This window comes from Mobula birostris, chromosome 24 (assembly GCF_030028105.1).
Source record: "Mobula birostris isolate sMobBir1 chromosome 24, sMobBir1.hap1, whole genome shotgun sequence".
Lineage (NCBI taxonomy): Eukaryota > Metazoa > Chordata > Chondrichthyes > Myliobatiformes > Myliobatidae > Mobula > Mobula birostris.
This window is the reverse complement of record NC_092393.1, coordinates 59,950,786-59,972,918: the sequence shown is the minus strand read 5'-3', so window position 1 is coordinate 59,972,918 and position 22,133 is coordinate 59,950,786. Positions and strand designations below refer to the sequence as shown.

The 22,133-nt window shown below is 42.5% G+C and overlaps 1 protein-coding gene across 1 annotated transcript in view; it reads left to right on the top strand.

The window, feature by feature from the left end:
• The window catches only part of LOC140187266 (uncharacterized), a 158,703-nt gene that overhangs the window by 13,521 nt on the left and 123,049 nt on the right, over window positions 1–22,133 (top strand). Inside the window, exons 3-5 of the mRNA XM_072242400.1 lie at window positions 10,346–10,711; window positions 11,051–11,404; window positions 13,230–13,463. Coding sequence (XP_072098501.1) covers window positions 10,346–10,711; window positions 11,051–11,404; window positions 13,230–13,463 — 954 coding nt within the window. The remainder of the gene's footprint in view (window positions 1–10,345; window positions 10,712–11,050; window positions 11,405–13,229; window positions 13,464–22,133) is intronic.

The window sequence follows — 22,133 nt, the reverse complement described above, 5'->3', positions numbered from 1 at the left end:
GTTATGTCAAACATACTTTTCAGCCCACCGTCATTTTGCAAGCTCGAGCAGTTGATCTCCTTCCCGCGCTGATATGGATGACGTGCGGGTAATGACCTCGCGTGCGTTCAAGCTCAACAGTGGGTGTGACAGGGAATGAAGAAAGGTGCAGCTGGCTCATATCACCAAATCATATCGTTTCCTCGTGGCCCGGTAGCACATGCTTTGTGGCCCGGTACTGGTCCGCGGCCCGGTGGTAGGGGACTGCTTTCCTAGGGAGTATATCTGCTGTGCGTAGTTGTGGCTACCAGTCTGTGACTAGTGCCCTATCTCCTTGCACAATCAAGGTTTAGTTTCACACCAATCTCCATCCAGACCCACTTCTTGTCCTTAGAGCATTGAGCTTGCATCTCTTGAGTTTCACGTATGCTTGTCTGTGATAAGGAATTCAAATCTGTTTCCATAACTTCAGTGGTCATGTGTTCTTGGTACTTTAAATTATTTTGTTTCTTATACTTCCTTTCCGACGCTACCTCCTACATATATTGTAGATACTATAATTAACCTTAATCCATGTCAGAAAGGTGTAACGGCTATTATTTATAATACTATTATGAAACCTAGGAAAGCTCCATTTGATAAGATTAGGCCAGATTGGGAAAAGGAATTGGGTCTTATTATTCCGGTGGATGACTGGGCGCATATTTTACAACTAGTTAATACTTCCTCTATCTGTTCTAAACACTCCCTAATTCAATTTAAAGTTGTCCATAGAGCACATATGTCTAAAGATAAATTAGCTCGTTTTTATTCTCATATTAACCCTTTTTGTGACAGAGTCATGGGGAGATAGCTTCCTTAACTCATATATTTTGGGCCTGTCCTACTTTGGAAACTTTTTGGAAAGACATTTTTAATATTATTTCAAAGGTATTGAATATAGATATTTCTCCCCATCCTATTACTGCTATCTTTGGATTATCTAAAATTTCCAGTAATCTTTCTCCTTCAGCCCGTAGATTGATTGCATTTCTTACTTTAATGGCGAAAAGATGTATTTTACAACATTGGAAGGAGATTAATGCTGCAACTTCATTCTTTTGGTTTTCCCAGACGATACTATGTTTAAATTTGGAGAAAATTAGAAGTAATCTTTATGATTCTTCAGTTAAATTTGAACAGACTTGGAGATCTTTTATTCAACATTTTCATTTAATGTAACTTTTTTTCTTCCTCTGGCCATATCTACATTCCCTTCTTGTTTTTTAACTGTTTTTAATGGAGGTCAGGTTTGAGGCCGTGATTGTTTTAAGTTGTTTAACTCTACTTGATACCTAGTGAGCCCATTGCTTTGCTTTGCTTTTTAGTTTAGTTGCACGGTGGGTTTTTTTGGGTTTTTTTTTCCTTTTCCTTATTGACATGTTTGAAAATTAGTATACTATTATATTACCTTGTTATTTTATATCTAAACTGCACTGTTTGTACTAACTTTTTTTTGTGTATTAATATCTCTTGTAAAGTTATATTGCAACTGTGTATCAGTGCCTATATGGTTTACCTTTTGTGTACTAATTCAATAAAAAGATTTTTTTTTAATTTATTTTGTTTCTTTTACTCCTTGTGCTGCTTATTTTACAATTTCATCTATGAATACATTGTATTCATGTTGGCTTTTACTCTTTAATGCAGCCTCTTCTGATAGCATTTGTATATCATTCATTAGTTGTACGAGCTGGCCAATCTTGATTGGGGTTCCTACAGCTGTAAGAAATCCTCTTTACTTTCATGTTTCCAAAGCTACTCCAGAATGCATCAAGAATCATGTACATGATAGCTGATCTTCTTTCTGCCACCTTACAGACTTCAATCAGGGCTTTCAGTTCTGCCTGTTGCAGAGAGGTACCAGGAGCCATGCTTCCTGGTGTGAGTACTTCAGTTTTGGAAACAATGGCCCATCCAGCCATTCCGAGGAACCATCAGTGCGCAGAATCAGATCTGCGTTCAGTAGAGAGTCTCTTTGTACCGATTTGCATCTTCAGGGCACATTATTGTCCTTCCACAGCCATGGTCATGATAGACCTCCATGTCCAGTGTAGCTGGATTCACTAGACTTGCTCGCAGGACGATGAGATTAGGTGCCTTGTGAATAGTACACCATTTGGGCTGCTGAGCAGCTGTTACTCGAGAGGCCCTATTCATTGTCGGTAAGGTGTGTACTGAGTATGGTGTTGTGACTGTCAACAAAGTCAGTGGAGAGACAGTGAAGCTGGTGGATAAAGAAGTCGTTATTCAGCACACAAGCGGGCATCATGCTGAAAACACTCTCGGAAGAAGAGGCCTCCTAAACTCAAAGTACATCACATTTTTATACTCTTAAGGTCAATGGTAACTCTACAGTTACAATGACATCATTTACTTTAATACTTTGGGTTGACAATGCTTCATTTAAGTTACATATAGTTTTCAAATACCTAAAACTTCACTCTAGATTACCACTGGTTAATCACCACTGTCTCTGAGCTGCATTCATGCATATGCAGACATCTCAGGTGATTGGGTGTTTCTTGGTTTTCAATTAACCCCAGTCTGCAGCTCCAGGAAGATCATTGTTCTGAGCTGTGTTTGAAACTCAATCTACAATCCACATTCAGATTTGAAGACTGATTGCTGTTGAAATTAATACCTGCTATATTCCATAACTCCAGAATATGCCCTAACAAACAGATATTGAACATTTAAAACTTGATTGAGCACAATTCTAGCAACAGACACGACTCCCAGGTAGGCTGCCTGCACTGCTCGTAAACATGGTCCCCATCCTAATAGTAGGTTATCTGATTTGACAGATTAATAACCAACAGGATGCTGTCGGTCTCTGTGTTCCTGAGTCAAGATCGTTGTCGTGTAGCCACTTTTTTCGTTGATGTACAGGAATTCCTAATGCAAGGACAGTACATAATGTTGCTTTTAAAGTTTGAAATGCTCCTAGTTGTTCTTCATTAAGAGTCACAGAGTCCTCTGAATGCTTATTGCCCTTCACTAGATAGTTGAGTGGTGGTGCAGTTTCAGCATACAAATCAACCCATACTCCGTTAGTTACACAAACCCAGAAACGATCGGAGTTGTAGGTGGTTTTGCTGATTTGATGGCCACCTCACAATCCTCAGCGCTGGTGAGGCCTCATCTGGAGTATTATGACCAGTTTTGGGCCCCTTATTTAAGAAAGGATGTGCTGACATTGGAGAGGGTTCAGAGTCAGATGTTTCTAGGATTGAAAAGTGTGTCATATGAGCACCAATTGAAAGCACTGGGCCTGTACTGACTGGAATTTTGTAGAATGAGGGGGGAATCTCATTGAAACCCTTTGAATGTTGAAAGCCCTTGATAGAATAGATGTGAAGAAGATATTTCTTTTGGCGAGGGAAGTCTAGGTCCAGAGGGCATGGCCTCAAAATAAAGAGACATCATTTAGAACTGAGATGAGGGGGAGTTTCTTTAGACAGAGGCTGATAAATCTGTGGAACTTTGCGATTGGCAGTCAGGTCACTGGGTGCATTTAAGGTGGAGGTTGTTGATTCTTCAGATCACGAAAGGTGATGGGGAGAAGGTAGGAGAATGGAGTTAAGAGGGAAGTAGGTCAGCCATGATGAAATGATGGAGCAGACTGGATGGGCCGAATGGCCCGATTCTGCTCCTGTGCCTTGTGGTCTTGAGTTACTACTTGTTGCAGTTGTGCCTTGTCCAAATTTGAGTCGTGACCTTTGGAGATCTATGCTGATCTGTGGTGTTGGATGTAATCAAATCATCAACCACATACTGTACGATAACTGAATCAGTGGTCGGTAAATCCCTCAGATGTTGTCTCAGGGCCATGTGGTAGACAGTGGGGCTGTCGTGGAGCTCTTGTGGTAGACTCGTCCTTTGATGTTGTTGTTGCTGTAAAAGCCAATCATGGTTGATGTTTGAGCACCACTGGTATGGACCAGAATCCAGTCGCCATATCAATAACTGTAAACTACTTCTGTGATGGCTTCAGGGCATTCAGAATAGCATAGGAACACAGATTTCTTTCAAAAGTGTTGCTTCCTCAGATATATATGTTTTGTTTATGATAGACCAGTTGAAGCTAAAGAGAAATATAATTTCAGATTACTTGTATCGCGTAGAAATCTGAAGAAACAAGAAACTAACTTTTATTGAATGTAATGTCTTTAATTGCATAACGGTGCTGATGCTTTGCAACTAAGCTAAAAATGTTTTGTCGATGATTTTCTTAGTACTCAGTGTCTGAGGCTTCTCGCTTGACTGTCCAACAATAATCAGACAGCATTGATGGATTCCAGTTGCCCTGATACAGTTTCTCCACGACTGCAATGTCCTGGTGAAGCCTCTCACTGTGCTTGTCACTGATAGCACCGAGATTTGCAGGGAAGAAGTCTAAATGGGAAAGCAGAAAATGAACCTTTAGTGACATGTTGCACTTCATGGTTTTGTATGCTTGAAGCATGTTGTCAACCAGCTGCACGTAGTTTGGTGCTCTGTAGTTGCCAAGAAAATTTTCAGTAATATCCTTGAATGCCTTCCATGTGATTTTCTCCGGTCCCACTAGAAATTCTTTGAATTGCCTGTCATTGATAATCTGATTTGTGGATCAACAAAAATGCCTTCCTTCATCTTGTCATCTGTTATTCTGATTTGAATTATGAATTGAAATAACAAATATAGGCAATTTAAAAAAATGCTGCACAATAGGCAAATTTCATGGTTATTTTCATGATCTGCAGCCCAAAATCCATAAGATATACCCAAAGGTATTCAGGAAGCAAGATCTTTGTTGTGCAGTGTAATTGATGAATCAGCCACTAGCGGGATTAACTTGTCAATACATTGCCTAGCATCTCTACAATCCACTGTCAGTCTCCAGGTACCATTTACTTAACAGGCCAGACGGTAAAATACCTTCTGTGGATATTCTGCTCAAAGGATGCTACTTAATACAAGGTGGCATCTTCCCAGTAAACTTAACACAATTAATTTCCAGTTGGCCATGTGGGATGGTTAGTTAGATCTGATTTGGCTAAACGCATGAGATTCCAGGGGAGTCCCCTCCATAAACTGAAGGGTACAGTTTAAAGTTAACAAGACATTAATTCCTAGAAGAGGTTGTGGGATGTCTCCCACCCAAAAATGGATTTCTCATTCGAGATTCAAGTACATTTATTGAATCTTGAATCCGTATCTAATAAGAATTCAGCACAATCATTTCCAATTAGTAAACTAATATGAAGTTCTGCAGATGCTGGAAATCCAATGCAACATACAAAAATGGCTGGAGGAACTCAGCAGGCCAGGCAGTGTCCATGGAAATGAATAAACTGTTCACATTTCAGGCTGAGGCTCTTCATCAGGATATAGAAGCTGTTTGCTTTTTTTGCTTTATCAAGGCAAACAAAGGCTGTAGGGAAGGGAGTCGACTGTACCTCTTCCTACAGATGCTGCCTGGCCCGCTGCGTTCACCAGCAACTTTGATGTGTGTTGCTTGAATTTCCAGCATCTGCAGAATTCCTCGTGTTTAAGGGAAGGGAGTAATCATTTTTTTTTCAATTAAGCAATACTTACATAATATTTGAAATTATTGAAGTTGTGTTGTCAGGTCAGGGTTGCCCAAAATTTGAGGGGCAGAGGACTGAACTTGTCTATCCTGTTTTTGACGCCAACAATTTTTAGTGTAGTTCAAAAAATGCCCTTTTTACCACAATATTGACATATTGCTGTTGGGGGTTGGTGTGACTCAGACTGGGGTTGCTATGATTCATTCACCTGGTGGTTTCTAGTCCTGCTGTTTCTGTTGATTAATGGGTGTTGGTTGTTGACTTACCCGCAGTAGGTATGCCTGTTGACTCATGGTCAGTGGCTGATGATCAACAGGTAGCAGCTCCAACTATAATGATCTTACTTCCGCTTCACTATCTAGTTCTACTTGTTTGGTGGCTTGCACTAGCTCACTATATAGAGCACCGGTTTCACTCCAACTCAAGGTTTTTGCAGCCTCACCATTTTGGTGGTACCTGATGTCAGGCTGACGTCAAGGGACCCTATGTGGATTCCTCCATGTTTTGTTTATTTACTGCTGGAAACGCTGAGTCGCATTCCTTGTACAGTAAGTCCCCGGGTTAAGAACGCCCGACTGACAGACAACTCGTACTTATGAACGGACTGCCATAAAGCCTATTATATTAAAAATTCGTCAGCTCGAGGAAGGAGAACACTGTCCGCCATTTTAAGTCGGATCACGTTGCCGTTAACACTGTGTTGAGTGTGTAACTTTGTATTTGGCTTAAATTTTTCTCACCCCTGTAAACATGCCTCCAAAGGGTAAATCCGATGCGAGTGCTGGTGATGCATCAAAGAAAAGGAAAATGATCACAATTGAAAATAAAGTGGAAATAATAAAGCGATCAAGAAGAGGTAAAATGCCATTGGTCATTGGAAAAGCGTTAGGCTACAGTCAGTCAATGATCGGAACAATTTTAAAGGATAAAGTGAGAATAATGCAGCATGTGAAAGGCCCTGCCCCGATGAAAGCTACAATTATTACTAAGCAACGCAGTGGTTTAATTATTGAAATGGAAAGGCTATGATAATTTGGTTAGATGATCAAAATCATCGTAATATGCCTACTAGCCTTACTTTAGTGCAAGGAAAGGCTCGATTTAAAAGCTGCATGTGCAGCAAGTGAAGGTGATTGTGATGAAGAATTTGTTGCAAGTAGGGGATATTATTATGTACTGTATTATTATGTTTAAGATGTTTTAGTGTATTTGGAAGTGTTTCTTAAGTGTTTTATATGCATGGAAAGGTGAAATATATACTATGTACTAAGACAAACATTTGACTAACTGACGCTAAATAAGAACTGTATGTACCTGTTCCGACTTACCTACAAATTCGACTTAAAGACAGACTTAGGAACGGATCTCATTAATAACCCAGGGACTGCCTGTGTTCAGAAACCTCCTTGGAAATCTTTTACTTGCACTCAACCGCTATCCTCCAATCAGTCTGTTCTTCCATCCACCTCTTAACAGCATCCCAACCACCTTGTAGCTTTTGTTTATCATTCCCATGCTGTCGTCAACTCTATGAGTCAATTGATTTGCTGAGAAGACAATGTAGTAGCCAAGATATGGATGCTATAATGTAAGTGCAAGTTGTATATGTTCTTTCTTTCTTTTTTTTCTGTGTGCCTGCGTGCATGCGAGTTTATGCGTGTGCGTCTGCATGTCCATGCGTGCGTCCATGATGATGTCTTTTTCATGGCTTTTTACAAGGCGCGGAGCGAGAGAGAGACTGAATGGCGTGCCACTCCTCACACATTCTTGCAGTATTTTCCCTTTATTTTACAAGGTCGAGTTGCGATCTCAACCCTCAACCCGGCACGGATGCAAAGCGTACTCGGGAGCGGACCCGACTAGTTTCGAACCCGGGAACCTCCGCTCCTGGGTCTGGCGCCGATGTCATTGTGCCACCAGCCGGCCCTTTATATGTTCTTAATATGTTGTTTAGCCCAACTCTTTAGACTTCTTTTTTGTTGGGATGTGAAACCTTCTTGACCATTCATCAATCTTTTCCAGTTCAGGTGGTTAATGAAAAACCATCTGTTTCCTGTAGGTTCCATCTCCAGCCCCGCATGTCTTCACTTCCTTGGTCTTTATTGGGGCAGGTCGTGCTATGGCTGCCAATCCTATTGTTTCATCATTGTCATCCTCGTTTGAGTCACTAGAGGTTGCTGTATGCTGTAGAGTCCATGTCAAGTCCATTCCGTAATTCCTGCAAGTTGTAGTGCTGCCACAGATGTCTGTGCCATGTAGGAGCAGGGTCACTGGGAAGGCCACTCTCTTAATGACATGGTTACCAGTTTGTTGACCTTTAAAAAGAAAAGAACAACAAATGACTTTTCCAAATAGAATTTCAAATGTTATATTTCGGCTTTAATCAGTCAAAACTAAAAAACACATCAGGGTCCATGAACAATCAGAATCTGGTTTAATATCACTGATAAACGTTGTGAAATATGTTGTTTTGCAGCAGCGGTACAATGCAATATATAATAATAAAAACTATAAATTACAATAAGAAATACATGTGAAACTATATTAAATAAGCAGTGCATAGTGAGTTAGTGTACATGGCTTCATTGTTTAGAAATATGATAGTGGAAGTGAAGAAGCTGTTCCTAAAACATTGAGTGTGTGTCTTCAGACTCCTGCACCACCTCCTCAATGGTAACAATGAGAAGAGTGCATGTCCTGAGTGAGGGATGATGGAGCTGGCAGAGTTAATAACTCTTGGCAGCTTTTTCTGATACTGTATAGAGCCACTCCCCCTCCACCCCATACCAGACGGTGATCTAACCATTTAGAATCCTCTCAATTATAGTAGAAACTTGCAAGAGTCTTTGGTGACATACCAAGCCTCCTGAAATTCCTAATGAAACACAGCTGCTGTCGTGCCTTCTTTGTAATTATAATCAATATCCTTACGTCATAGAACAGAGTATAGCTCCTTGAATCTGATCCATTGGTTAGTGAAATCATAGTTGATCAGATTGTTATTTTAACTCCTTTTTATTGGCTGGCCCCAATAGCCTTTGATTCTTCAATGGACCAATCATTAGGCATCAGTATACCTAATGATAGGTCCAGGTTAGAGCTATCCAAAGCCTCAAAACCTTATGAAAGAAGAAGTTCCTCCTCATTTTACTCTTAGAAATGGGCATCCTTTTATCTTGAGACAATGTTTTGTAGTTCTGGATTTCATCCATTTCTGCAGACGAGATTGCAGATGTTAGATTTTTCAGCAACCAGAAATCTGCTGGAGGAACTCTGGGTCGAGCAGCATCTGTGGGGGAAGGAAATGTCATTTGCTAATTGTCCACGGTGACGATGGTTTTCAACCTGCTGGGTTCCTCCAGCAGATTATATCTTCATTCACTTGACCTTGACACTGTCTTCAACTGCATTAGACTGCTGAAGTGAAATAGCCTACTGAAATTCTCCTATAAGGTTCAGCCACATCGAATAGGGAAGGACTCGAAGTTGTAGGGAATTAAGGTTCATTGTTTTGGATGGGAGGGAAATTAAATGAACAGAGTGCAGGAAAGGGGAAATAAAAACAACATGTTTTGTATTAAAGCATGTTCGATGTAAATATACAAAAATTAGAACATTGCATTAAGGCATAGAACAATTGGACAAGTGCGAAGTTCTGAAGTGCAAAGGAATGTTTCAGATGAGGGGTGTATGCATGATTTATATATGAAATATGCAGAAAATCTTCACTAGCTTTAGTCTAATGTAGTGGATTACTTTTGAAATCTATTATTTGGTTAAAAAAAAACTAAGGTTGCTTATATCCACAAGTGGAAGGAGTGCTACACCTGCCCGTTCAGAGCCCCAAAGAGTCCTCTGAGTGAGGCATCACTTCACCTGCGAATCTGCTGGGGTCGCCTACTGTATCCAGTGCTCCTGATGAGGCCTTCTCTACACTGGCAAGAACTGACGTAGATTGGGGACCACTTTGTTGAGCAACTTTGCTTCATCTGTATTTCCCAGTGGCCAACCAGTTTAATTCCGATCCCCATTCCCATTCTGACATGTTAAGTCCATGGTCTCCCCTGCTGCCACAATGAAGCCAGTCTCAGGGTGGAGTGGTAACACCTCACACTCCATCTAGGTAGCCTCCAACTTCTGGTGTTTTCCTCCTCCCCCTTCCCTCCTCTTCAATTCCCCACTCTGGCCCCTCTCTTATTTCTTCTCACCTGCCTATCATCTACCCCTGGTGCCCCTCCTTCCCTTTCATCCACGGCCCACTCTTCTCCCCTATCAGATTCCTTCTTCTCCAGCCCTTTAACTTTCCAGCTATCACCTCCCGGCTCCATGCTTCATTCCCTCTCTCCTCCAATCACCTGGCTTCACCTATCATCTGCCAGCTTGTAGTCCTTCCACCTCTTCCCTACCTTCTTCCTCCTTCCTTTCTAGTCCTGGTGAAGGGCCTTGGCCCAAAACATCAACTGTTTTTTTTCATTTCCATAGATGCTGCCTGACCTACTGAGTTCCTCCAGCATTTCTTGTGTGTTACTCTGAATTCCCAGTGTTTGCAGAATCTCAAACATGAGAAAGTGCAAATTCTGGAAATCCAAGGCAACACATATGAAATGCCGGAGGAACTCAGCAAATCAGGCAGCGTCTGTGGAAATGAATAGACGGTCAACATTTTGAGCTGAGATCTTTCTTCTTTTAAGATTCTTGTTTAAAAGCAGATGTTCATCTTACCATTTGTGACAAGGGTTTTTTCTTTTCTGCAGATGATCGGAAGGTGCTTTTGAAAAATGAGCTGCAAAAGCTGGTTGCGTTTTATCCTGAAGGCGTCAATGTAACAAGACTAGCCAAGAAATATAGAAACAGATACCGGAAGGAGCTGAAGATATTAGACTATGGATTTGAGTCCATAGAACAGATGGTGAAATCGATGTGTGATGCTCTGTCTCTGATACCTGGTACAACTGGCTTCAATGTTATCGCCAAACAGAATACAGTGCCAAACATGGCAAACGCTAGTTCGCAGATCCCAGTCACCTCTTTTGGGTTATCTAAAACTCAGTCTTCGGAGGGTTTCAGTTCCAAACTTCTACCCTCTCTGACGCCACATCCGGATCCAAAATCTTCGTTAGGTAATGTAGCCAGGTTTCACACTTACTCATTATTAACTCTGATCTCAAACCTCTGCTGCCTTGTGTCTGTACCCACTCACAGGGAAGGCTTTGGGAGTAAGTGCCAAGGCAGCTGTGGAGGCCAGGTCATTGGGTGCATTTAAGGGGAAGACTGGGTGTGAAAAGTTATGGGGAGAAGGCTGGGAGTGGGGTCGCGAGGGAAATGGGTCAGCCATGATGAAATGGGCAAGTAGACCCGATGGGCCAAATGGCCTAATTGTACTCTTGTGTCTTATGATCTTATGTTTAAAATTGGGTGTTCATTTCAAGTTTATGATGAAGGAGCTTTGTTTTCCACAGATGATCAGAAAACACGTTTGAAGAATGAGTTGAGAAATCTCATCAGGGCTTTCCCCGAAGGCATCATTTCAAAGAAGATCGCTGACAGATATAAGAATAAATACTGGAAGGAATTGAAAATATTGGACTACGGATTTCAGTCAGTTGAAGAAATGGTGAAATCAATGCCTGATGTTCTGTACGTGACACGTACTGTAAAAGGCTTAAACGTTAAAGCCAAGACAAACAAGGCCAACGCAAGTTCGCAGATTCCAGTTGCTTCTTTGGGTTTGTCTGAAACTCAGTCTTTGGGTGATTTCAATTCGGAACTTCCACCCTCTCTGACACTGTCTCCAGATCCAAAATCTTCATCAGGTAATGCTGTCAAGTTTCACATTTACAGATATATCAAATATTCTGTCTCTTATGAATGCTTGGGTCTTAGTCTTAAAGTTACCTGAGATGGACCCGCGACCATCTGGAAGGACGAGAACAGCAGATACCTGAGAACACCACCAGTTGGAAATTCCCCTCCAAGTCACTCACCATCCTGACTTGGAAACATATTGCTGTCCCTTCATTGTCGCTGAGTTAAAATCATGGAATCCCCTCGCTAACATCACTGTGGGTGCACCTACACCTCAGGGACTGCAGCGGTTCAAGAAGACAGATCATCACCACCTTCTCAAGGGGCAACTAGGGATGGGCAATGAATGCTGGTTTAGCCAGCGATGCCCACATCCCGTAAATGAATAAATAAAAAAAACTTCACCTCAACCCCCCCCCCCCAACCCATCCTCCATGAGTATCTGTTTGAAAATGAAGGAGCATTAAATAGGCCTCTGGCCTTGAAACTCAGTTACAGGAGCACCTGGAGGCCAAGTGCAAACTGCAGGAAAACACGCATTGTCCCAAGCAAGTCACTTGGGTACCATCCGCCCCCTTTGTGCTGGAGTCAGTGGATCGCTCTTCACCTCAGAACCTCAAAAATGGGTTCAAGGCGTTGTTGGCTCGGTGACAGTGTAAGAAGCAACAAAATTGAAGTCACCAGCTTCAAAAAACTAAACAGCTGTAGCAATTTCAGAATGATCCCAGGACATGAGGGACCCATTATCCACACGTGTTCCATTTGCTTCTTTTAATTGGGATTTACTTCCACATCGTAATACTGAGACACTCTTAAGTATTTTTAAAATTTACCTTTTAAGTAGAGCTGTTGTCATTATATAGGGGTGCACACTGATCCAATTTAAATTATTGTAGGTGAGACATTAGAAATACCAATGAAGTGAATAGTTTAATAGTTTTATTACTTTACAGTGTTAATTTAAAGTTCAAAGCAAATTTTATTATCTAAGTACATATACGTCACCATATCCAACCCTGACATTCATTTCCTTGCGGGCATACTCAGTAAAATTAGTAACCATAATAGAATCAGTGAAAGACTGTACTCAACAAAGCGGGCAAACAATGTGTAAAACTGGAAATATAGAAGAAAAATAAGTAATAAATACTGAGAACATGAGATGAAGAGTCCTTGAAAGTGAGTCCATAGGTTGTGGGAACAGTTCAGTAATGGGGCAAGTGAATTTGAGTGAAATTATCCCCTCTGGTTCAGGAGCCTGATGGGCTTGTATCCCTGTCGCATTGCGTTACGAGGGGTGATTGATAAGTTCGTGGCCTACGGTAGAAGGAGATGAGTTCTACAGCTCTCATTATGTGCACGTGCAGTTTAACTCTTTGGGTGAAAATGCAGAAAGTTTGAAGTTTTTCCTCATCTCCTTCTACTTTAGGCCACGAATTTATCAATCACTCCTGCTCTGGACCACTTTCTAGAGGTCCAAGACCCCGACTTCTACAAAGAAGGGATCTGTATGCTCCACGAATGTGCTAGGTTTTCTAAAATTGACTCCTTCTATCTTAGGCCACGAACGTATCAATCACCCCTCGTATATGTATCCGAGGTTTCCGTGTGTGTGTGTGTGTGTGTATATATATATACACACGTGTATTTACTATAATATGTTTACTATAATTCACAGTTTTTTCTCTATTTTTATGTATTGCATTGTACTGCTGCCGCAGAGACAACAAATTTCATGACATCTGCTGGTGATATTAAAACTGATTCTGATTCTAGGCCTGTAAATATATGACTCAACGTACCTGCAATTTAACATTATACATCTTGTGCCAGGTGACAAGTTATCAGAGGTTTGCGAAGGAGTTTTGAACATGCTTAAAAATAACACGGATGGCATTCCAGTGCATAAACTAGCGAAGGCATACAAGTCATGTTATCAACGACCTATCCAGCTGAACATGTTTGGATTGAAATCTATTCACGAACTGCTTCACCTTATGAAGGAAAAAGTGTATGTTCAAGCCACAGGACAGAAGTGCCGTGTTTTTGAGAGTAAGCTTATGGCAGGTAAGATTTCAATAATCTGTAGGAATGGTTACTCTTTTAAAATTTAAATGATCTGGGTGAAATTACTCCTCTTTCCCTCTCCCACAAGATAATTGAACAGTCCTGTAGTACAATAAGATGAACTCTCAATCTCACAAACCACCTTACATCTTGGTGTCTGACTGCACAGCACTTTCTTTGTAACTTTAACACTTTATTCTTCACTCTTGTTTTCCCTGTGCTACTGTAATGAAGGGATCTGTATGGATCCTTCAAAAGGCAGCATCCATCATTAAGGACCCCCATCACCCAGGACATGCCCTCTTCTCATTACCACCATCAGGGAACCTGTAGTCCCAAAATCTACGTTTCAGGAACAGCTTCTTCCCCTTTGCCATCAGATTTCTAAATGCATTTCTGGATGGTTTGAACATATTGATCCATGGGTTTTTTTTGTTTTGTGGTTTTCTGTGGGGAAGATGAATCTCAGAGTTGGATACTGCATAACAGTATACGTGCATCCTAATACGTACGAACGTATATGGCAAATAAAACTGATCCTTTATCCACGAAACTCTCTAACCATGCCAACAACATTTCTATTCAAATTGTTAGTATAGAAGACAAACAACAGTGAAGAAACCAAAGATCTCAGGCTATGGTTTCCAGAGAAAGTAAATGTTAGCTATTCCTAGTTGAGAGTGCTGATGAAGATAACAGTTATGTTTCTGGATTTTTTTTCACCTTGTGTCCATTATAGGACTAAATTCATGAATTACTTAGAACTTGTACTGTATCTGTGATGTTAAAGTCAGTAAGACCTCCTCCTTGACAAGTGCTACACCTGCCCCTACATCTCCTCCTTCAGGGCCCCAAACAGTTCTTTCAGTTGAGGCCTTACTTCACCTGTGAGTCTGTCAGGGTCATCTACTGTATCTGGTGCCTCCTCAGTGAAACCCAACGTAAATTAGGGTGCCATTTTGTCGTGCACTTTGTGGCTCTGTCCATCACAAAAGGCAGGATCTTCTGTCATGTCTGTCCATGGCTTTCTATACTACCATGATGAGGCAAAACTCAGGCTGGAGTTTCACACTCCAACTGTGTAGCCTCCAACCTGATGGCATTCAAATCAATTTCTCCAAATTGCAGTAATTTCTCCCTCTCCTCTCCTCATCTCCTTTTCCATTTTCCATTCTGGTAACTCTCTCTCTCTCACTCCTCTTCACCTCCCTCCGATTCCTCTCATTCTTCCCCTTTCCTTTCTTCCATGCTCCACTCTCCTCTCCTATCAGATTCCTTCATCTCTTTACCTCTTCCACCTATCACCTCCCAGTTTCTTACTTCATCCTCCTCCCCCACCCAGCTTCCCTCTTGACCTGGTTTCACCTATTAGAAGCCAGCTTGTACTCTCTTTCCCCCCTCCCCCCACCTCCTTATTCTGGCTTTTGCCCCCTTACTTTCCGGTCCTGAAGCTGCTTAGCCTCCTGTGTTGCTCCTGAATTTTGTGTGCATGTTTCTCAAGATTTGCAGCATCTGCAGAATCTTTTGGAATATGATCTCAAGAAATCAAAAAGATGTCTAGTAGCCCAGAATCAATAAGCTTCAATGCCTGGACCTCAATACCCCTTTGCTCAACTGGGTCCCCAATTTCCTCACTTGCATACTCCACTCAGTTGGGATTGGCGACAATATCTCCTCACAATCTCCATCAGCACAGGTGCACCACAAGGCTATGTGCTTAGTCCTCTGCTCTATTTGCTTTACGCTTGAGACTGTGAGGCTAAGCACAGCTCCAATGCTGTACAGTTATTCCCCGAGTTATGAACACCCGACTTACAAGCAACCCGTACTTACGAACGGCCTGTTATATTAAAAATTCGTTGCCTCAAGGAAGGAGAACGCCATTTTAAGTCGGATCATGTTGCCATTAACACAGTGTTGAGTGTGTAGCTTTGTATTTGGCTTAAATTTTTCTTAGCAAGATTCATCCTGACCCCACTTTTCCAGTCAGCACCACCCCCACTTGTTCCATTTAACCTGTCTCAGTGCGGGTGGACTTTAGGACCCGGGGGAGCTCAGGATCTGCCGCCCGCGGCTGCTGCTGAATCCGCAGTGTTTCTGTTTCTTTGACGGAAAACGATCACAATTGAAAATGAAGTGGAAATAATAAAGCGATCGAAAAGAGGTGAAACGCCATCGGTCATTGGAAAAACGTTAGGCTACAGTTGGTCAACGATCGGAACAATTTTAAAGGATAAAGTGAGAATAATGGAGCATGTGAAAGGCCCTGCCCGATGAAAGCTACAATTATTACTAAGCAACGCAGTGGTTTAATTATTGAAATACATACGTTTCTTAAGTGTTTTATATGCATAGAAAGGTAAAATATATACTATATACTAAGACAAACGTTTGACTAACTGACGCTGAATAATACCGGATGTACCTGTTCCGACTTAAAGACGGACTCGGGAACGGAACTCGTTCGTAACCCGGGACTGCCTGTATTTAAGTTTGCCGACAACACCTCTGCTGTAGGCTGAATCAAGATAATGACAAATCAGCATACAGGAGGGAGATTGGAAATCTGGCTGAGTGATGCCACAACAGCAACCTCTCACTCAATGTCAGCAAGACCAAGGAGCTGATTATTGACTTCAGGAGGAGGAAACCAGAGGTCCATGAGCCAGGCCTCATCGGAGAAGCAGGGTTGGAGAGGGTCAGCAACTTTAAATTCCTCGCTATTGTTATTTCATTGGATTTTTCTTGAGCCCAGCAGCAGCAATTCCAAAGAAAGCACGGCAGCACCTCTACTTCCTTAGAAGTCTGAAGATTTGGCATAACATCTTAAAAACTTTGACAAACTTCTAAAGGTGTGTGGTGGAGACTATGTTGACTGGTTACACTATGGCCTGGGATGGAAACACCAATGTCCTTGAATGGAAAATCCTACAAAAAGTAGTGGATACAGCCCAGCTCATCATTGAACACATCTACACGGAGTGCTGTCGCAAGAAAGCAGCATCCATCATCTGAGATCCCCACCATCCAGGCCATACTCTCTTCTCACTCCTGCCATCGGGAAGAAGGTACAGGAGCTTCAGGACCCACACCACCAGGCTCAGGAACAGTTTAAAGTAAACTTTGTTATCAAAATACGTACATGTCACTACATATAACCCTGAGATTCATTTTCCTGTGGGCATACTCAGCAAGTCTATAGGATATTAACTATAACAGGATCAATGAAAGATCAACTAGAGTGCAGAAGACAACAAACTGCAAATGCAAATATAGGTAAATAGCAATAAATAATGAGAACATGAAATAATGAGAGAAAAAAGAAGTCCCTAATATTATCCTGAAGATAAATCCAAGGATGGCAATGGACTCAGATGGCGTCCCAGGGCGGCTTCTCCGGGCCTGTGCAAGTGAGCTAGCTGGAGTGTTTGCTGACATCTTCAACTGCTCCTTGCTTCAGTCTAGATCCCCTCGTGTTTTAAGAAGGCAACGATAATCCCGGTGCTGAAGAAGAACAAGGTGACATGCCTGAATGACTACCGACCTGTGGCTCTGACATCAATTTCTATGAAGTGCTTCGAGAGATTGGTTATGGCACACATCAACTACAGCCTACCGGTCAACCTCGACGCTTTGCAATTCGCCTACCGGAGCAACAGGTCAATGGCAGATGCCATCTCTCTGGCCCTACATTCCTCCTTAGAACACCTGGAGAATAAAGAAGCATACGTAAGGCTCCTTTTCATTGACTACAGCTCTGTCTTTAATACCATCATTCCAAATAAACTGATTCCTAAGCTCCGGAACCTGGGCCTTAGCACTCAGATCTGCAGCTGGATCTTCAACTTCCTCACAGACAGGACCCAGGCTGTAAAAATAGGGGACAAGCTCTCCTCTACAATCACTCTGAGCACCGGTGCCCCACAAGGCTGTGTACTCAGCCCCCTGCTGTACTCACTGTACACCCATGATTGTGTAGCCAAGTTTCCATCGAACTCAATATAAAGTTTGCTGATGACACCACAATTGTAGGCTGTATCTCGGATAATGATGAGTTTGAGTACAGAGAGGAAATTAAGAACCTGGTGGCATGGTGCGAAGACAATAACCTATCCCTCAACGTCAGCAAGACGAAGGAATTGGTTGTTGACTTCAGAAGGAGTAGCGGACCACACGACCTAATTTACATCAGTGGTGTGCAAGTGGAACAGGTCAAAAGCTTTAAGTTCCTCGGGGTCAATATCACAAATGACCTGACTTGGTCCAACCAACAGGGTCCACTGCCAAGAAAGCCCACCAGCACCTTTACTTCCTGAGAAAGCTAAAGAACTTTGGCCTGTCCCCTAAAACCCTCACTAATTTTTATAGTTGCACTGTAGAAAGCATTCTTCTAAGGTGCATCACAACCTGGTATGGAAGTTGTCCTGTCCAAGACCGGAAGAAGCTGCAGAAGATCGTGAACACAGCCCAGCACATCACACAAACCAATCTTCTGTCCTTGGACTCACTTTACACTGCACGCTGTCAGAGCAGTGCTGCCAGGATAATCAAGGACACGACCCACCCAGCCAACACACTTTTCATCCCTCTTCTGTCCGGGAGAAGGCTCAGGAGCTTGAAGACTCGTACAGCCAGATTTGGGAACAGCTTCTTTCCAACTGTGATAACACTGCTGAATGGATCCTGACCCGGATCTGGGCCGTACCCTCCAAATATCCGGACCTCCCTCTCGGTTTTTTTTTGCACTACCTTACTTTCCCTTTTCTATTTTCTATTTATGATTTATAATTTAAATTTTTACTATTTACTATCGATTTGTACTCCAGGGAGTGCGAAGCGCAGAATCAAATATTGCTGTGATGGTACACTCTAGTATCAATCGTTTGGCGACAATAAAGTAAAATAAGAGGTCTTTGGTTGTGTCACATCGCAATGGATGGGGCCAGTGAGTGTTTATCTCCCTTTGTTCAAGAGCCGGATAGTTGAGAGATAGTAACTGTTCTTGAACCTGGAGGTGCGAGTCCTGAGGGCTATTGTACCTTCTGCCTGGTGGTAGTCATGAGAAAAGACCGTGGCCTGGGTGGTGAGGATCTCTGATGGATGCTGCTTTTCTTCGGCAGCACTTCATGTAGATATGCTCAGTGGCTGGGAGGGCTTTACCCGTCATATACTGGGCAGAATCCGCTACCTCTTGTAGGATTTTCCATTCAAAGGCTTGGTGTGTTCCCATACCAGACGGTGATATAGCCAGTCAATATACTCTGCACCACACCTCCACCCCTCAACCATCGGGCTCTTGGACCAGAGGTGATAACTTCACACGCCCCATCACTGAACTGTTCTCACAACCTGTGGACTCACTTTCAAGGGATTCTTCATCTCATATTCTCAATATTTAAGGCTTATTTATTATTGATTTTTTTGTATTTGCACAGTGTGTTGTCTTTTGCAGATCATTGTTTGTTCATCCTATTGTGTTTATTGTACTTACTGTGAATGCCAACAGGAAAATGAATTTCACGGTCAGATATGGTGACATATCTGAACTTTGACAATAAATTTACTTTAAAATTTAAATTTTGTTTAAAAAAAATATTTTTGAGAGTGCAGCATCACCCAACTGCCTTAGTATTTAAATGTGATTGTTAATCTTTTAATTCTGATACAACTGTCGGATTTATTAGACGATATTTATTATTGAAAATCATGTGATTGTGATTTTGATGATTGTAGGTCAGACCAGAAAATTGCTTAGAATATCGCAACAACTTGTTAATTATGGTATATAAATACATGTCCCAAGAGACCTCCCAGTGTTATTTTACAAGGCATATTTGATATGAGACCATTGTAATACTGGGATGGATGACTGAAGGCATTGGTTTTATGGGATTCCTTTTAAAGAAGAAGTGGTTGAGGCAGGTTCGATGTTGTCACTTAAAGTTGAATTGGATAGCTATATGGACAGGAAAGGACAGGAGGGTTATGGGCTGAGTGCAGGTCGGTGGGACTAGGTGAGAGTAAGAATTTGGCACGGACTCGAGGGGCTGAGATGGCCTGTTTCTGTTTGTAATTGTTATATGGTTAAGAAGAATGGGATAAGTAAAGTTTCAGAGAAATCTGGAGCTTAGGAAATTGGCAACCACAGTGATTAAGCTTGGAATTAGTAGGATACAGCTGCAGCAGAGAAGATTAGAGGTAGAGAAGGTTAATGTTAAACCAAAAACCAAACTGAGAGTTTCACATGTGTTGAGTAGGAATTAATGTTGGCATTTGGGCAGGTGAGGAGATTGTCAGGCTGATGAAAGTGCACTGAAGGCGAATGTGTATTGGAACGGTCTCATATTCAGGTAACAAAAGATTGGAATTTGCTTTCAAGTAATGACTAAAAGATTAGTTTTACTTGTCACATGTACACCAACACATGCAGGGAAACGCATCGTTTGTATCAACAGCCATCGCAGCCTGAAGATGTGCTGGGGTTAGCCTGCAAGGATCCCTCCTGATGCCCACTTAGCACGCCCACTAACTCGGACCCCTGTGTCCTTGGAATGGGGAGGAAACCAGGGCACTCCATGCAGTCGTGGAGAGAACATACAGACTCCTTACAGACAATGGTGGGAACTGAGCCCTGATCTCCTGATTCTTGGCACTGTAAAGCATTATGGCAATCACTAGACTACTGTGCCTCCCCTTTCAATGGCGAATTACCTTATTCAGAGATACAGCACGGAGTAAGCCCTTCTGTCCTTTCGAGACACAGTAACCCTGCGACCCCTGTTAACCCTAACCTAGTCACAGGACAATTAACAATGACCACTCAACCTACTTGGTACGTTTTTGGACTGTGGGAGGAAACCGGAGCACCTGGAGGAAACACACGCATTCCACAGGAAGGATGTACAGACGGCACCAGATCTGAGCTCCAGGCTTAATAGATTCGCTACCCTGGCACCCTAAGGCAACACCAGGTGCAAAGTGAATTAGGTGCTTTCAGTAATGACGTGGGTCAGTGATCTACAGCGTGTGTGAATCAGATAGAACTGCGAGGTCCTGGACACGTAGGGGAGAGGCCAGTGATGAGAACCAACGAACAGTATTTCCACCTTTCGGTACTTAGGAGGAGCCAGGGTAGTGCAGTGTTTAGCACGATGTTTTTACAGCTCGGCGCGTTCCAGGGTTCAATTCCCACGCTGTCCGTAAGAAGTCTCTGTAAAAGGGGAGATCTCCTCATAGGCTGGTTTGTGACTAATGCTAAGAGTCGAATATAGAGACAAGGACCTCTAGAGGGAGAGGGAAAGGGAGACTGGAAAAGCTGTCTGATTTGCTGTTCCCTCTGGCAGTATATTGTATGGAGTGGCTTAGTAATTGGTTTTGATGTACTGTAGATGTGACATAAAGGTAATCTTTAACCTCAGAACGTCTGACAACAATAAACCAATTTACCAATAGAAGGAAATTAAAGGTGATGTGAAATGTTAAGGACAGTGTCTTAAGGGGCCAAAGTGGAATCTTTTACCTTGTAACTAAATTGGGTCATAGTAAATTTCCTGTGATTAGGTTGGGGTTGGTGGGGCAGCTTGGCTGGAAGGGCCTACTATGCACTGCATGATCTTGTACTTGGTACAAGATATTGGGCAGTCAGTTGGACAGGTAGAGTGGGGGCTGAAGTAAAGTTATGTCCATAGAACATAAAACATAGACCAGTACAGTACAGGGAAGGCCATTCAGCCCACAGTCAGCTAAAAAGCAAATCAAAACACCCAAGCACTAATCCCTCCTACCTACACCATGCCCATATCCCTCCATCATCCTTACAACCATGTGCCTATCCAAAAATCTCTTAACAGCCTCTAATGTATTTACCTCTACCACCACACCAGGCAGCGCATTCCAGGCATCCATGAGTCTCTGAGTAAAAAAACTTACCCCTCACACCCCCCTTGAACCTACCCCCCTTGCCTTCAATGCGTGGCCTCTGATATTAGACATTTCAACCCTGGGAATCAGATACTCCCCTGCCCACTCTATCTATGCCTCTCCTAATCTTGTAAACCTCTATCAGATCTCCCCCTCAGCCTCTGACACTCCAGAGAAAACAACCCACGTTATATCCAGCCTCTTGTGATAGTACACGCCCTCTAAACCAGGTGGCATCCTGGTAAACCTGTCCTGCAGCCTCTCCAAAGCCTCAGCATCCTTCCTACATTGGGGCAACTAGATCTGTACAGAATACTCCAGATGTGGCCTAACTAGGGTTTTCTAAGGTTGTATTATAACCTCCTGACTTGGAACTCCTTGCACAGTGTAACTGGATTTTGGATTTTGAAATAAGGCAGGAATGGACGTGAAAGCACAGAGGAACATCTGGAGAAATTTCTGAAACGCCCGTTCGCTGCTGTCATTACTGTGTGGTTGGGAATCTTTTGGAGGGTAGGCCTCAAAATCCCTGGCCTCGCCTGCTTTTGGTGACCGAGAAAGAGGTTGAATCGTTGAGATGGCGCTCCATACTCAGTGTCGGAGTGCTGATCAGAGCTCGAAGTTTTCGGATGACTCAGAGTCGGATTGTGGTCGGCATGGCAGGGAGGGTTTTTCTTCCTGCTCCCATCTGCGTGAGATGTGGGAATTTGAGAAACTTTGAACTTTACTGTGCTCATGGACTTCTTCATC